The 14,652-nt window shown below is 40.5% G+C and overlaps 1 protein-coding gene across 5 annotated transcripts in view; it reads left to right on the plus strand.

Annotated features, from left to right (window-relative positions):
• LOC121491101 (phosphodiesterase 4D interacting protein) overlaps positions 1-14,652 on the plus strand; it is a 183,433-nt gene that overhangs the window by 63,084 nt on the left and 105,697 nt on the right. For all 5 annotated transcript variants that reach the window (XM_041755555.1, XM_041755550.1, XM_041755549.1 and 2 more), the window contains 3 exons: positions 9,546-9,622; positions 12,732-12,855; positions 13,038-13,213. In XM_041755555.1, coding sequence (XP_041611489.1) covers positions 9,546-9,622; positions 12,732-12,855; positions 13,038-13,213 — 377 coding nt within the window. The remainder of the gene's footprint in view (positions 1-9,545; positions 9,623-12,731; positions 12,856-13,037; positions 13,214-14,652) is intronic.

A 14,652-nucleotide genomic window follows, 5' to 3' on the forward strand; every position in this document is an offset into this window, starting at 1 on the left:
TCAGATTGCATCTGCTTGGGTGGGCCATTCCTCATCACTACTGCCTGAAATCATCTTTCACTTGCTCTACTGTTCCAGCAATTACAGTTCAGATGTATTATTTGGCACCTGTTATTTAATCCTTGGCTGGCAATTATCTTTCCCTGCATATATTTCTTATCTCCTTCTAAATTATAAACACTTGGATCTCAAATTCCTCTGTAGCTTCAACATAATCTTCACTAGTATTGAGTCCATAATAGAAACTTAGAAAGTTTGCTGATTGATTGCAAATGCTGGAAATTGCAGGTGAGGCTGATCTGTACGGAAAAGGTAGAAAGGGGACTGCCTTTGCTATTTCCTCCACCTGAGAGATCCAAAAGCTGGTATTCCAGGTAAACCTCCTAGAACAGAGCAGTCTCTCTGAGGGTTGGCAGAAGTAGAAAGCCAACAAATTGAGAAAAGAAAGTGTAAGATGAGGAAATTATTGATGGTGAGAATTGTTTGGGTTATATTTTTAAATTGAACATCTTTTCATATGATAAATATATAATCATCTTCTGTGTTTATGGGCACTGTGCTAGTGATGAGGACACAATGGTGAGAAGACAGAGGGGGCCTCCCTTCCTGACACTTGGATTTTACTGTCAACATAGTTGTTAGTACTGTGATCTTTTTTTTTTAAGGTTTTATATATTTACTTGAGAGAGAGAGGTAAGTTAGACTCAAGAGCTCCAGTGGTGGGAGGTACAAGGAAGGGGCATAGGGAGAAGGGGAGGGAGAATCAGTCTCCCCACTGAGCAGGGAGCCCAACATAGGGCTCAATCCCAGGACCCTGGGGTCATGACCCGAGCCAAAAGCAGAAACTTAACCAACTGAGCCACCCAGGCACCCATGTGATCCGACTTCTTCAAGTCACCTGGTATCACCTTTTATCACCACCACCACCACCCCCAGATAATTTTGCTTCACTTATTATTGGCTGGAGTCACTTCTGTATTTTGTTGTTTGATGAATGCCACTACTGCATAAAACTCTGAAAGATGCTCTTATACCACAGAACTAACTGTGATGCAGGTCAGAGCATATCTTCATGCAATGTACTTCAAACTAGTATATCTTTTACCTAACATCTTACAGAGCAGCACCGTCTAACAGAAGTACAATACGAGCCACAAATGTACTTACAGTTTTCTAGTGGCTATATTACAAAAGAAGTAAAAAGAAACACATGAAATTAATGTTAATAATATATTTAAAATATTATCACTTCAACATGAATCAACATTTGAAAATTATTGAGATTTTATATATTCTTTAGTTGTGGTTAGTTTTTGCAGCCCAGTGTGTATTACATCTCAGTTTGGACTAGTGATATCTCAGGGCTTCAGTAGCTACATGTGTGTGGCTTGTGGTTGCCATCCTGGACAATTCCAACAGCTTGGAATCTACAGTCTAAGTGCTGTTCCTGGTCCAAAGCAGAGGTATAACTTCAGAAGAATTACCTGGTCATAGCACCTAGCTTCAGGACACAGCTAGGCTTCCAAGGAGTGACTGCCAGGTGCTAGAACTTTGTTCCAGTTTGTAATGCAAGCTTCAGTGTGAGAAATGGACTTTGTCCTGCGCTTAGCAGAACACCAATGAGTGGCTTTATCCTTTTTGGAGAATACTTCAAAGCAAGTATCAATCCAGAATTGAGAGCTGAATTTGGACATGAATGTCAGATCATGTTAGATGCCGTGGTAACTTTAAAATAGTAAGGTTTTTATTTTTTTGATATTAAGTTTTTATTAAACATCACAACCTTGCACTTGTGTCATTTCTGAGTAGCTTTACAAACCTTATTTCCTTTGGGTCTTACCACCATCCACAAAACAAGATCAAACAGAAAGTAAACTCATGCTTAGAACAGTTATTTTTGCTTCCATTCCTTCTTTCAGAGGCAGGTGAGCAAGCCAGATTGAACGGAATGTGATGTTCAATGAGTCTGTCCATTTTGTTGCTCTCCTAGGATGCTGCTCTCCTTAGCAGAGCAAAGTTGCCTCACCAACACTCCATTGGTATATCTTCTTTTTCTCTTCTATTAGGCCTTTGAAGGTACTTTTGTACTTTGGAACAGCAATGCAAATCAAAACCAAGTCTGCAATCTATCGTCCCTTTATCCTCCCTTTGCCTGCTCTGAAGTTTTTCTACTGTTCTCCTTTGTTCCTCTTGTCCTGTGCACCGATTTGTCTGTAGAAAAATTAATATAGTTTTTATACTTTTAACTCCAAAGTAAATTTTTACTTATCCCAATTCTATACCTGCCCAAAGAGAAGTCAAAGAAAGCACAAGATGGTTCCCCTGAGCTCCCCTTCCTGAATAGCTGAAGGAAACAAATCATTCAGAGTAAGCCTTTCAGCCCCTTCAGTGGGGCTGGATTCCTGTCTATATACAAGGTGTCCTGGGGATTGCAGGGGCTCTGACCTCACCCCTGACTTTAACAGGAGGCCTGCACTTTGCTAAATTAAGGCCAACCAGGCCTATTTGTGAACGGAGAAGCTCCAGCCAAGTGAGAGAGATTCATCCTGCTAAGGAATGTGCTGGTAGGGGGAGAGAATCACTGAGATCATTGATATTTATGTGTATGTTTTCTCACTTGCCAGCTCAGTTGGGCCAGATCAACAGAGGCTGCTGGGACTCCACCAAGATTTTTAGGGTGGCTGAGAAGGGTTTAAGTTACAGAACAGTATGAACACCAAGGCAGTGTGTATATTGGGAGCTCTGATCTCAGAGTCTAAATAAAACAAGTCCAAGACACCTCTCATATTTTCCTCCATATTTTTAAATAGACTTTATCTTTTAGTGCAGTTTTAGGTGCACAGCAAAAATGAGCAGAAGGTACAGAGATTTCTCATGAACTCCCTGCCTCTCCCTTTCCCCTGCAGGCTCCCGCACCATCAAAATCAAAAGTCACTTCTTTTTCTTACTTAAAAAGTAGGCTCCCTGCCCAGCATGAAGCCCAACATAGGGCTTGAACTCATGACTCTGAGATCAAGACCTAAGCTGAGATCAAGAGTCAGACACTTAACCAATTGAGCCCCCCAGGTGGCCCATTTTCCTTCATCTTTTCTTGGGTTCCCAAACTCAGGGTTGTCCAGAAAGAGCTCTCTCTCTCTCCTTCCTATGCATCTTACTTAATGTTTATTGAACACCCACCATAAGTCAAGTATCTTAGCTTACATCTTTTTCTTTAATTCTCAATATAATTTTTCAATACCTGAAAGGTAGTGCTATTAGCACCTGAAGCAACTAAAACTTGGGTTACATGGTTTTACCTCTGGAATGTAGATAATGAACTATGTGAAACTGTGAAACTATAAAAAATAGTTGAATATTTGCACTTTGATGTGATTCAACATAAGAGAATGTGAGTTTGTATTTGAACCCGGGATGGTTTAGTTCTAAAGTCTACACTGTGGTGTCTAAATGGGGTGTCTCTTGATTGGATGGGGGCCCTTGAATGTGAGGTGAAGATTGGGTGGAAGTCTGTGACAGGCAGTGAAAGGATTCACCTGAAGCAGAACAAAGGAGATAGAAGTTTATTGAATACACCTTAAGGGAGCGGTGGGCAGGACCACAGAGGAGAGGCTGTCAGCTCGGAGGCAGTGGGTGGGGGCCGTATTTAAAGTCAGAAGGTGAGGAGGTATGGCCACGTATGGAATCTTCCCTTTTTTGGTAACTGTAACTGGTTGTAAGTAGTCCATTGGTCATATGTTGAAGTGGGTCACCTGATAGGCCTGTTTGTATTCACCCAGGGGGACCCTGTGGGCCTTTCTACCTTCCATCACTCAAGCCTGTTTACCTAAAAGCCGCTTCTACATACATTGCATTGTACCATACCACTGCCCTGAGTACCACCTCCTTTATTTTCCCTGGCAGCTCTGTAGTTTCAGATTTATAGCCCTCCTCCCTGACCGATTAAAATGAGGGAGCTGAGAGGAAGGGCAGGCAACCCAAGTTAGGACATATCTGAGTTGAGTCTAGGAGTGTTTCTTTGGAAAGCTAGAAGTTACAGGATGTGTGCCTGTGCTGCCATTTACACCTCTCACATGCTTGCATTTCCATTCAGCTGATGCTCTCATCTGTTTCGTTTTGTTTTTTAAGATTTCGTTTTTAAGTAACCCCCCCCCCACCCTCCCCGCAACGTGGGGTCAAGTATTGCATGCTCCACTGACTGAGCCAGCCAGGTGCCCTTAGGTCTCCTCTGCTTGTCACACTTTATTATTATAATCATCTGGTTAATTGCCTCTATAGCTGTAAATCCCCTGAGGACTGTGATTATGCCTGCCTTGCTCTTTCCAGTACCTTGCCCATCCAAAGTAAGTCCTCGGTAACTAACTGGATGAAAATACAAATGAGTAAACAAATCTCATAAGTCAGCTACCCTGTCCTCTGCCCAGTGAGCACCCTTTATGTCCTTTCTGTCTCTCTCTTTCTTGTTTACACACACACACACACACACACACACACACACTGAGCCCTGACTGCATCTGTCCAAATACCCTATCACCTGAGAACCCATCTACTGCCTCAATGCCGATTCAGTCCTTGCTTGTCTAACCAAGGTAAACTGGGCTAGAAAGGAAATGGTATTGTTTTCAGGCCTCTGCTAAGAACTGGTGTGGGTAGGTAGGGCTTGAAAGAGTGACCTGAATAGAGAAGTTTTGTTATTAGGATGTGGATCCTTGTATTTTGTATTGTATAAGCTGAAACTTTCCCACTTGGTTTTTTCCATCCCTTGGGGGGATGAGACACTGGCTGGCAGAAGAGTGCCATTGTCTTGTAGTCTTCTGGTTACTGAAATTGAAGATACTGCCTTATTGCCTTTCCCTGACAACAAAGGACACTTGTCACATGTTGGGGCAACCTATGTGTCAATTTTGGGGCTTAACCATGCTAGTGGATGACTTTAGAAAGGTAGGAACTGAATAGAGTCTTTCCTCTACCCTAGGGTCTAAGCACATTACATTTTGGATTTGAACACTTTCTGGCTAGGTATCTCACATCAACTGAGATGAGCAGTGCAGGCTGTGTAATAATAATTCTTATGGGCAAGAGGGAAAAGCTCTGATTTAAATTAATTGTATAAAAACAAAGTTTTGGGGATGACTAGTCCAAGGTCACACAGTGACCACAGGGAGCCTGCTTCTCCATCTGCCTATGTCTCTGCCTCTCCCTGTGTGTGTGTCTCATGAATAAATAAATAAAATCTTAAAAAAAAAAAAAAAAACTAGGTGAATGGAAAGCAACTTCATCTACAAAGAAATCACTTGGAAGCTACTACAATACGTTTCTGGGGATTTGTAGGGACCACTCATTTGTCCCTTGGTCAGGACACAAAGAACCCCTTATGAAAATACTCGATACTTCACCCTGTTTTATAGAGCTATGCCTTTGCCCCAGTGGCATCAGAGAGGTCCAGAAAAGACATTTCCTCTGTATGCAAAAAATATTTATGAACTACACTTTTTCTAGATGAGATACAGTTCTCAAAAGAAAAGATTTTAAAATAAAACTCACCTACTTAGAGTTAGTTTTCACTTTGAATAATGCCCACAAGATTTTGAGACTCTTCCTCCTTGTAGCCTATTTCTTCTTGAATTCTTTTAGTTTACAGAATTGATTTAAAGTGAGAACTGGCCATATTTATTTTTGTTCCAAATAAGTGCTATTCTATGGGAGGCTGTGCTCCTCTCTGGCTTATAACCTGCTGTCTTGCAAAGGTGTGATACCCATTTCTTTCACTCACTGATCCCAGTTCTCATTTTAGTACACTCAGAATTTCCTGAGATCAAGAACTACAATGGGAAAAACTTTGGTTTTAGCGACCTTTAATCTCTAACACATAGTTTACTTGCTGATTTTATCAATGAATGTATGCTGTCCAGCTTTTTTTCTCTTAAGTGCCTGCTCTTACCCCAGCAGCAAATTATGAGAGATACAAAATAAGGCATAGTCCCTGTCTTCAAGGTGATTGAAGATTAATAAAAACACACACAAACACATACATGAATATGAAGTTATGAGCAGTGGATCAATTTGTACAGTTAAAATTGAAACCTTGGAGAAGAGTTAGGTAATTGGTTACCACTGGTCGCTCTTAGCCCAGTTGTGTGTTGAACTTTGCAGTAAAAACCAGGGTAGAAATCAGGTCAGAAGAATCCTGTGTTTAACATTGATTGCTGTTAACACCCTGGTCACATGACATTTCTGGAAACAAGACAAGTTGCAAACAGAGAAAGTCTGAATAAACATAGTAAATCTATAAACTCATCATTAGCTTAGTTCTCAAACTCTAAGTTTGACATTATAATGAGGGTTTATTGTACTTCCAGTCATTTAATTTTAGCTTCATCAGTGAAACTTTTCCTTCAGTTAGATGAGTGAATACTCCTCTGGGGACATGTAGAAAAAGAGGCCCTCTCCCCGCCAGCCCTGCTGCTCCTTTTTTGAGTATAAAATTTTTCTCAGGGGATCCCTGGGTGGCTCAGGGGTTTGGTGCCTGCCTTCAGCTCAGGGCGTGATCCTGGAGTCCCGAGATCGAGTCCCACATCAGGCTCCCTGCATGGAGCCTGCTTCTCCCTCTGCCTGTGCCTCTGCCTCTCTCTCTCTCTGTCTTTCATGAATAAATAAATAAAATCTTTTAAAAAAAATTCCTCAGATATCTTGACAAAGAGCTGACAAGACTTGGTGATAAGATAAGCAGATGCAGTTAATTTAGGATCCACTCTGGCTGTACTTAGAATTGAACAATTTACATATGAATATTTGCTAACAAAGAATGGATAAATGTGATAAACCAAGCATATTTTTCTGCAGAAAGTGGTTACAGAAGGGTTAGACCATAATGCTGTAAATTGGTATGTACTTGCATTTCCAAGTGGTAGATTTTACAAGTACTTTGATCCACTGGAATAACTAATCATAAGATTTAGGATCTAGTTTTGTGGAAATGAAACTATGTTAGCAGTTCTGCATGAGCCTTATAAACTTTATTGTCTGAGTAGACCTAATGCCAAAGCCTGCTGGAGAAGTAATTCTATTTTTTGTCTTTCCTATTTCTTCTTTTCTTTTCTTTATCTTCCTTTCTGTTTTCTACTTATCTCAGAAGGGTAAAGCTCATGTGAAGACTATTCAAATTGGGTGGGTATTTGTGTGCAGGGGTCTGGAGTAGCCTACCTTTGGTGTAGTAATTTTCTTTCCTTTCCATGACAGCATTAGTTTAACATGTGACTGACTGAGAAGCTCACTAAGCTAGTCAGGGAGGGTAAATTCTTGTTTTTATAGTTAATAATAACAAACATTTTCTGAATGCTTACTGCATGCCATGTATTGTGCAATGTATGTCTTGTACATCATTCCACTTAACCTTAATACCCTAATAAGAGAGGTGCCATTATGCTTCTCCTTTGATAGACAAGGAAATTGAGGCTTTTAGAGAGGGTAGGTGGCTTGCCAAGCCCTCTTCTCAGTTTCAAGGCCTCTGCTCTTGACCACTATACTTACTGCCTAATGTAAAACATTCCCTAATTCTATAATTTACCACATTCTACTAAATCTAGCAAAAATTGGCAGTGCTTCCTGGGCTGCTCTCTGGTTGAAATGCTGAACCAAATATGGAATGCTGGACTCAATTTTTGTTTTTATCTTAGAGGAAGTCTTCGAGTTTCAATTTCCTTATTTTTCAAATGAGAGACCTGGAATCTTTTGCCACAATTCACATAATGACTTCATTTTCTTTTTTCTTTTTTTTTTTTTTTTTTAAGATTTTATTTATTTATTAATGAGAGAGAGAGAGAGAGAGAGAGAGAGACAGAGAATGGCAGAGACACAGGCAGAGGGAGAAGCAGGCTCCATGCAGGGAGCCTGACGTGGAACTGGATCCCGGGTCTCCAGGATCAGGCCCTGGGCTGAAGGCAGGCGCTAAACCGCCTAGCCACCCGGGCTGCCCTTCGTTTTCTTATCTAGGATTTGGAACAGACAGAGCCCACTGATTTTGCATCCTCCATTTCCCACCCTCTTTTTTTCTCTTTTAATTCCAGTGTAGTTAGCATTCCATTTATTCTTCCTTTATATTTAAATATTTTTCCCAGTGAGGCTGAGATCTCTTGACTGGTACTAGTTAGCCAGTGAACAAAGGTTGTTGAGCAGCTGTGTGCAACACAGAGTTCAAGGGATTCCAGGTATTTAAGGTGTATTATGTACCTTATCACATTGAATCTGTACACAAAACCCCTTGTGGAATAGACATTATTATCTTCATTTAAAAAGAAAGCAACCACAGTATACCTGGGGGAAAACTGGGTTGCACATGATAGAGTCCATAACATAGTATTGATGCAATTTTCCCTGTTTAATCCTATGTATTCAGGGAAGGGGCTAACTCATCTCTGTGTAGCTCAGCTCTAAGCCTTAATAAAGCAAATCCTTGACTAGTATTTTTAGACTCTCAGGTTCCCCTACAAACCTGCTCCTCTTTTTCTGTACCCTCTTTTAGTTAATAGTATGCATTACTCTCAGCATTGTCTGCTCCTCTTTCTCTCTCTCTCTCTCTCTCTCTCTCCCTCACAAACCAGCAAGCCCCATGGATTTGGAAATGCCTTTTGAGTCTTTCTCCCTATACCTCTTTGGCCCCAGACAGTCCCTGTCTTTTCTGAGCAGTTGCTTCCTGACTCATTCTTCTTTTTTATGTCTACTGTAAACTCCTTCCTCAACGCAGACCGGATCATGGCGATATTTTTGCTTAAAGCTTCCTGATGAGTTCTTGTTCTCTACCGACTACTATTCAGGCGTCTTAACATGGCTTTCACAAACTGGTTGAAAACTATTTTCTGTACTGATTTCCCACCCTTCACCATACACCAGGCCGCTCAAGCTGTACCGAATGTTCCATGGAAAACATTTCAACAAATCTCTGTCCATATTTTATTTCTCTTGGAATGGTTTTATTTCCTTTTTTCTATTTGTCAAGTCATAATTTACTGCTGTTTCATCTCAACAAAAATGGTCTCCTGTACAGATTTGCTATCAGAATCCCCTATCACATTCAGCAAATGCAATTTATGAAAATCCAATTCAAAGATAAAGGAACCATATTGTTTTAAAAAATGTTCACATGATTTCTTTAAATAATTAAATCCCCAGTTATGTTTAGAATATAATTCTATATTCAGCAATTTGGTTTTCAGAAGCAGACTTATATTAGTAAGAAAAAATTACTTTAATATACACGCTATCCTCTGATGGTTTAGAAAACAAATAGGCTTTGGTGGTGTTCATCATCCAGGGGCAATAATGAATGGCTTGGAAAAACAGATAAGTAGCTCTGGGGAAATCTCGAAACTGTATAGTCCATTTATCCTTGACCGAATTACTGACCCATCTGAATCTCATTTATGTCATGGGTCATGAAGAGAACTGGGATAAGATGAGAAGCTGTGGACTAAGGCAAAACCAAAGGAACCTGGTTCCATGATAGAGGGTCTGTGACAGTTGATAATGATCAATGCCTCTGTGCTTTTCAGAACATCGAGCTGAAGGTTGAAGTAGAGAGCCTGAAACGGGAACTCCAGGACAAGAAACAGCATCTAGATAAAACGTGGTGAGTTGCTGTTTGAACCGGTTGAGGTCTTGGTTCTTTTCAGAGTCTGGTTTATTAATCTCAGAGCTTTAGAATTGGGACCTAATTCCTTCACCCTAACTCTGGCATGTGAATAAAATGGCCAGTTGAAGAAGTGAAACAATGTGCTTTCCTTTCCTTTGGCTCTCGCTGTTATTAAATCCGACAGGCCTTGAGGTAGATTGGAAATTCACTGGGCCCAAGATTATAAACTCCCTATTCAACAATCTGCTAATAACATCAATGGCTGACAAAGATTTAGGGGGAAATGGGCACTCTCATACACTGTAGATGAGAGTTTGAATTGTGGCCACATTTTTGGTTTGTGGCACTACCTACCAAAGTGAAAAATGCACATTTCCTTTGACCAAATAATCTCTAGAAGGAATCTATCCTTTAGAAATAAGAGTGTAGGTGGGGCACCTGGGTGGCTGAGTGGTTAAGCCTCTGCCTTTGGCTCATGTCATGATCCCAGGGTCCTGGGATCCAGTCCCACATCAGGCTCCCCGCAGGGAACCTGCTTCTCCTTCTGCCTATATCTCTGCCTCTTTCTGTGTGTCTCTCATGATTAAATTTAAAAAAAAAAAAGAAGAGCACGAATATGAAAAAATAAATACAGAAGGGTGTTTACTACCTCATTGTTTATAATGGCAAAAAAACTAGAAATAGGTATCCATCAACAGGGCAATGGTTGAAAACATTTTGATGTAACCATATTGTGGAGTATTATGCATTTACAAGAATGAGTTAGCTCTATATTATTATTTTGCTGGGAAGTCCCTGATAGACTGGGCAAGGGGGAAATGTGCAAGGTGGTATTTATGATATAAGCCCCTTTGTGTAAAGACAAACAGTCCCTTCTGTGTCTATATGTTTGCTTGATTATGCATAGACAAAAACTGGAGGGTTATATGCCAAACTCTTTAACATTACTTGTATCACAGAAGTGAGATTAGGGTTTTTGGTGGGCAGAAGACTTGTTTCTGTTTTTCTTTATATATGTTTGTAGTGTTAAAATAGTTACTTTTTAAAAAGAATGTTTTATTTATTTATTCATGAGAGACACAGAGAGAAAGAGAGAGAGGCAGAGACATAGGCAGAGGGAGAAGCAGGCTCCCTGCGGGGAGCCCCATGCGGAACTCGATCCTGGGACTCCAGGATCACACTCTGAGCCTAAGGCAGATGCTCAACCACTGAGTCATCCTGCCATCCCCAATAGTTATTTTTTTAATTTATAGTTTCTATAATTAAAAACCCCTTAGTTTTCAATGACAAGTATTGATAAAGTAGCTATTAAAAATACTTTTTAGATTTTATCCCGGGATCAGTATACATTCAATCTGATCTGGCTTTCTTTCTGTCTCTACAGTATTTCTTGATATTTAGAATGACAGTCCAGCAAGATCAGACTTAATTTTACACATGATGCTGGTATTACTAAGGACTTACTAAGTCACTAAATGAGCTAATAGACTTTAGGAAAACTTAGAAAGATTGAGAAATAAATTTTGAGATTCGTGTGATGCTTTTAAAAAATGTTTTATGTCAGTTCAACTTTTAACTAGGTGGCATTATACCATTTTTAGAAATAAGAAAACTAAGGTCCGTTAAAGTCTTCTCAAATGAGTGTCAGAGCCCACATCTTTTGGCATCAAGTTCAAGGCCCTTTTACAACAGCTGTAGCCCATTAAATCAGGCATTCCTTGCCAAGTTACTTAGAAAATGTATAACTTCCATTCTCAAGATATTGTAGTTAACTTTTGTCTGTTGCATTTGTCAAGGAATATGAAGTCAAAGTCAAAGTTGATGATTCCTGAGGTCTGTGTATTTACAAGTCTTGGGTTATTTTCTTGAGTTGTGTCCCTTGTACAACCAAGATCCTCTGCCTATCCTCCCAATCTGTATAATGACATGGGAACTCAAGATAAATATAGCCTCTGAGATGGTGCTGAGTAGTGTTCATTATCAACCAAAGAATCCATAATCTTTGGGAAAGCCTCCTTTGGTCTTCATAGGAACAACTGTATGGGTCAAATATTAAAGTACTTGGGCTTGGATAGAGCAGTTTTGATTTGTCATGAATCTATGAATGCTTAATACTGTTCTCTGCCTTGAGAACAAGAAGATAGTCCATGGTTGTCAACAAATGGCTTAAAACAGGAATAAAACCAAACCGGAATTAAGATCATTCAGCACCTGATATTGCCTACGAATTGTTAATCCTCAGACATCCAAGGGCAGCTGTTGTTAGCTATAAATAAGCTGGTGATACCTTACCCGCTTCATGTTAGTGCCTGGACATTCATTCCTAAGGACATCAGAGAAGCAAAGCTGGGCCAGAACCATGAGCTTCATAGATTAAATGTCTGTTCTCTGCATAGGAACATGGGAAAACTGGATAGCTCAGATTCAGAACAGCCTATGGGTTATTAGCTCTAAAAGAGGAGAACATTTCTGTGGCTGTCCAAATGGATATTCTGTCCCAGCACCCTAAATGGAACACTTTAAATTCAAATAGCAAGAAAGGCAGGGAATTAACAAAGTGCTCTGGGAGAACAGTCTAAATGGAAGAAACCAGAGATAGATGAACATGGATGTTGAATTCTGAACTGTTTGATGACTGTCCACCTCCCAAATGGAAGATTCTCCTCTTAGACAGAACATGAGAGACTCCTAACTCTGGGAAACGAACTAGGGGTGGTAGAAAGGGAAGTGGCCGGGGGGTGGCGTGACTGGGTGACGAGCACTGAGGGGGGCACTTGATGGGATGAGCACTGGGTGTTATTCTGTATGTTGGCAAATTGAACACCAATAAAAAATAAATAAAAGAAATAAAGATTCTCCTCTTGAAGCAATAGCAAAAATGAAGCCTCTAGGAAGTCAGGTATATTCTGATTGACAAGCAACAAAAAAATTAGAGTTCCTGAAAAATTATCTGAGAAGTTTGGAAAGAACAGTTCCACAAATAATTGCAGAGGGGAAAATGCTTCATTTTTCTTCTCATCAGTGTGACTCTGAATTATTGAAACTACCTTACTGGGTCCTTTTGCTATATGACTAGCTCTGACTGGCAAATGCTTTGTGGTTTTAGGGCTGATGTGGAGAATCTCAACAGCCATAATGAAGCTGAGCTCCGGCGTCAGTTTGAAGAGAGACAGCAGGAGACGGAGCATGTTTACGAGCTCCTGGAGAATAAGATCCAGCTTCTGCAGGAGGTGAGTAGGACTTCCAGAGATCCATGGCTACAGGTCCCAATTTATCTATTTCCCTACTGCTCTGCCTCCTGACATTCACCTTTTTTCTCTCTACTTTCCTTCCCAAACTCAAGTGTCCACAGCCTTGGGCTCCTAACCTAGGTGGGACTTTGCAGCCTCTCTGTTTTTGTTCTTTTTTGCAGGAATCCAGGCTAGCAAAGAATGAGGCTGCACGGATGGCAGCTCTGGTGGAAGCTGAGAAAGAATGTAACCTGGAGCTCTCAGAGAAACTGAAGGGAGTTGCCAATGACAGGGAAGAGGTACCAATGGACCAGGTCAATCCTGACCAATACACTGAGGCCCTGGCCCAGCGGGACAAGTAGGTGCCTCTAGTGCTCTATTCATCATTTGTCTTTTGCCTGTTCTCCAAGTTTCCAGACTAAAACAGCAAGGTGCCATTGAAAGTTCCCTGTAGGAGTTGAAATCTGAGCTTGGTTTTGAAGAGTGAATAGGAGTTCAAAGAAATAGTGTAGGATATGGGTGGGAAAGGGAAAATTTCTGTGCGGATGGAGAAACTGCAAGGGAGACAGATGCAAGGGCATATTTCAAGACCAGCAAATAGTTGTATGGAACTAGAGCAGCAAATAGTTGTATGCAATTAGGTCTGGGAAGAGCTAGTGAGAGGCAAGCTGCAGTGGGAATAAGGTCTGATTGTGCTGGCTCTGAATGCCAAAAGGAACTTGAATTTTCTTCTAAAGGTAATTGGGCAATTGTTGAGGTCACCCCTGTCTAGGTTAATGCAGCAACTCCCTAATTATTTCTTTACTTCCAGTCCTGTCACTCTCTATTTTATTGCAATCTAACAATTCAGAGAAATTTTGAAATGGAAAATTCAATAATATCAGCCTACATAATTTAGGGTCTTAGATGCATGGTACTATGGTGGCATAAAAAGCCTTTAGTGGTTTTTAACTGAATAGGCAAAAAAACACACAATGTACCCACAATGAGTAATCTGGTCTTTTTGAGACACAAATCTGATCATGACATAGCAGAGTCATTTAAAATGCTCTCCAGGGGCACCTGGGTGGCTCACTTGGTTAAGTGTCCAACTGTTGGTTTTGACCCAGGTCATGATCTCATGGATCATGAGAATGAGCCCCATGTCAGGCTTTGCACTCAGTGGGGAGTCCACCTGAAGATTCTATCCCTCAGCTCCTCCCCCCATGCACACACACTCTCTCTCAAATAAATAAATAAATAAATCTTTAAAAATTTAAAAGAAAATGCCCTCCAACACCTTCAGGAGGTAAGATCCATTCTCCTTAGCATAGCCATCAAAGCCTTTTATGATCTGACCCCTGATTTCTCCCAGACTCGTCCCTACCATGATCCCTTCACACTTCACTGATGCAGGATTAGTAATAATAATGATGACTAAAGTTTGTTGCACTTTTACTATACAGCTAAATTGAGTACTAGAATGTTAATTCTCCTAATAACTCCAGAGGTAGGGATTATTATACTTTATAATTGAAGCAACTGGCATTTAGAGAGTTGTGTAACATGGCCACAGGCATTGCAGGAATCTAAACCCTAAATCCACACATTGCCTCCAGAAGCAAATGATGTTATGTCAGGTGTCCTGGATTTTGTTCATACTCTTCCTTCTGTGGGAAACATCTGTGGTCTTTTTCCATCCTTATGAACTCCTATTCATTCTTCAAAACTTATTTAGGCATTAGTTGTCACTTCTGTGAGTGCTTTTGTGACAACAGAATTAATCTTTATGTCATTGCCTTGTTTTATATACACAGC

The sequence above is a fragment of the Vulpes lagopus genome, chromosome 5 (genome assembly GCF_018345385.1).
Source record: "Vulpes lagopus strain Blue_001 chromosome 5, ASM1834538v1, whole genome shotgun sequence".
In the NCBI taxonomy this organism is placed as follows: domain Eukaryota; kingdom Metazoa; phylum Chordata; class Mammalia; order Carnivora; family Canidae; genus Vulpes; species Vulpes lagopus.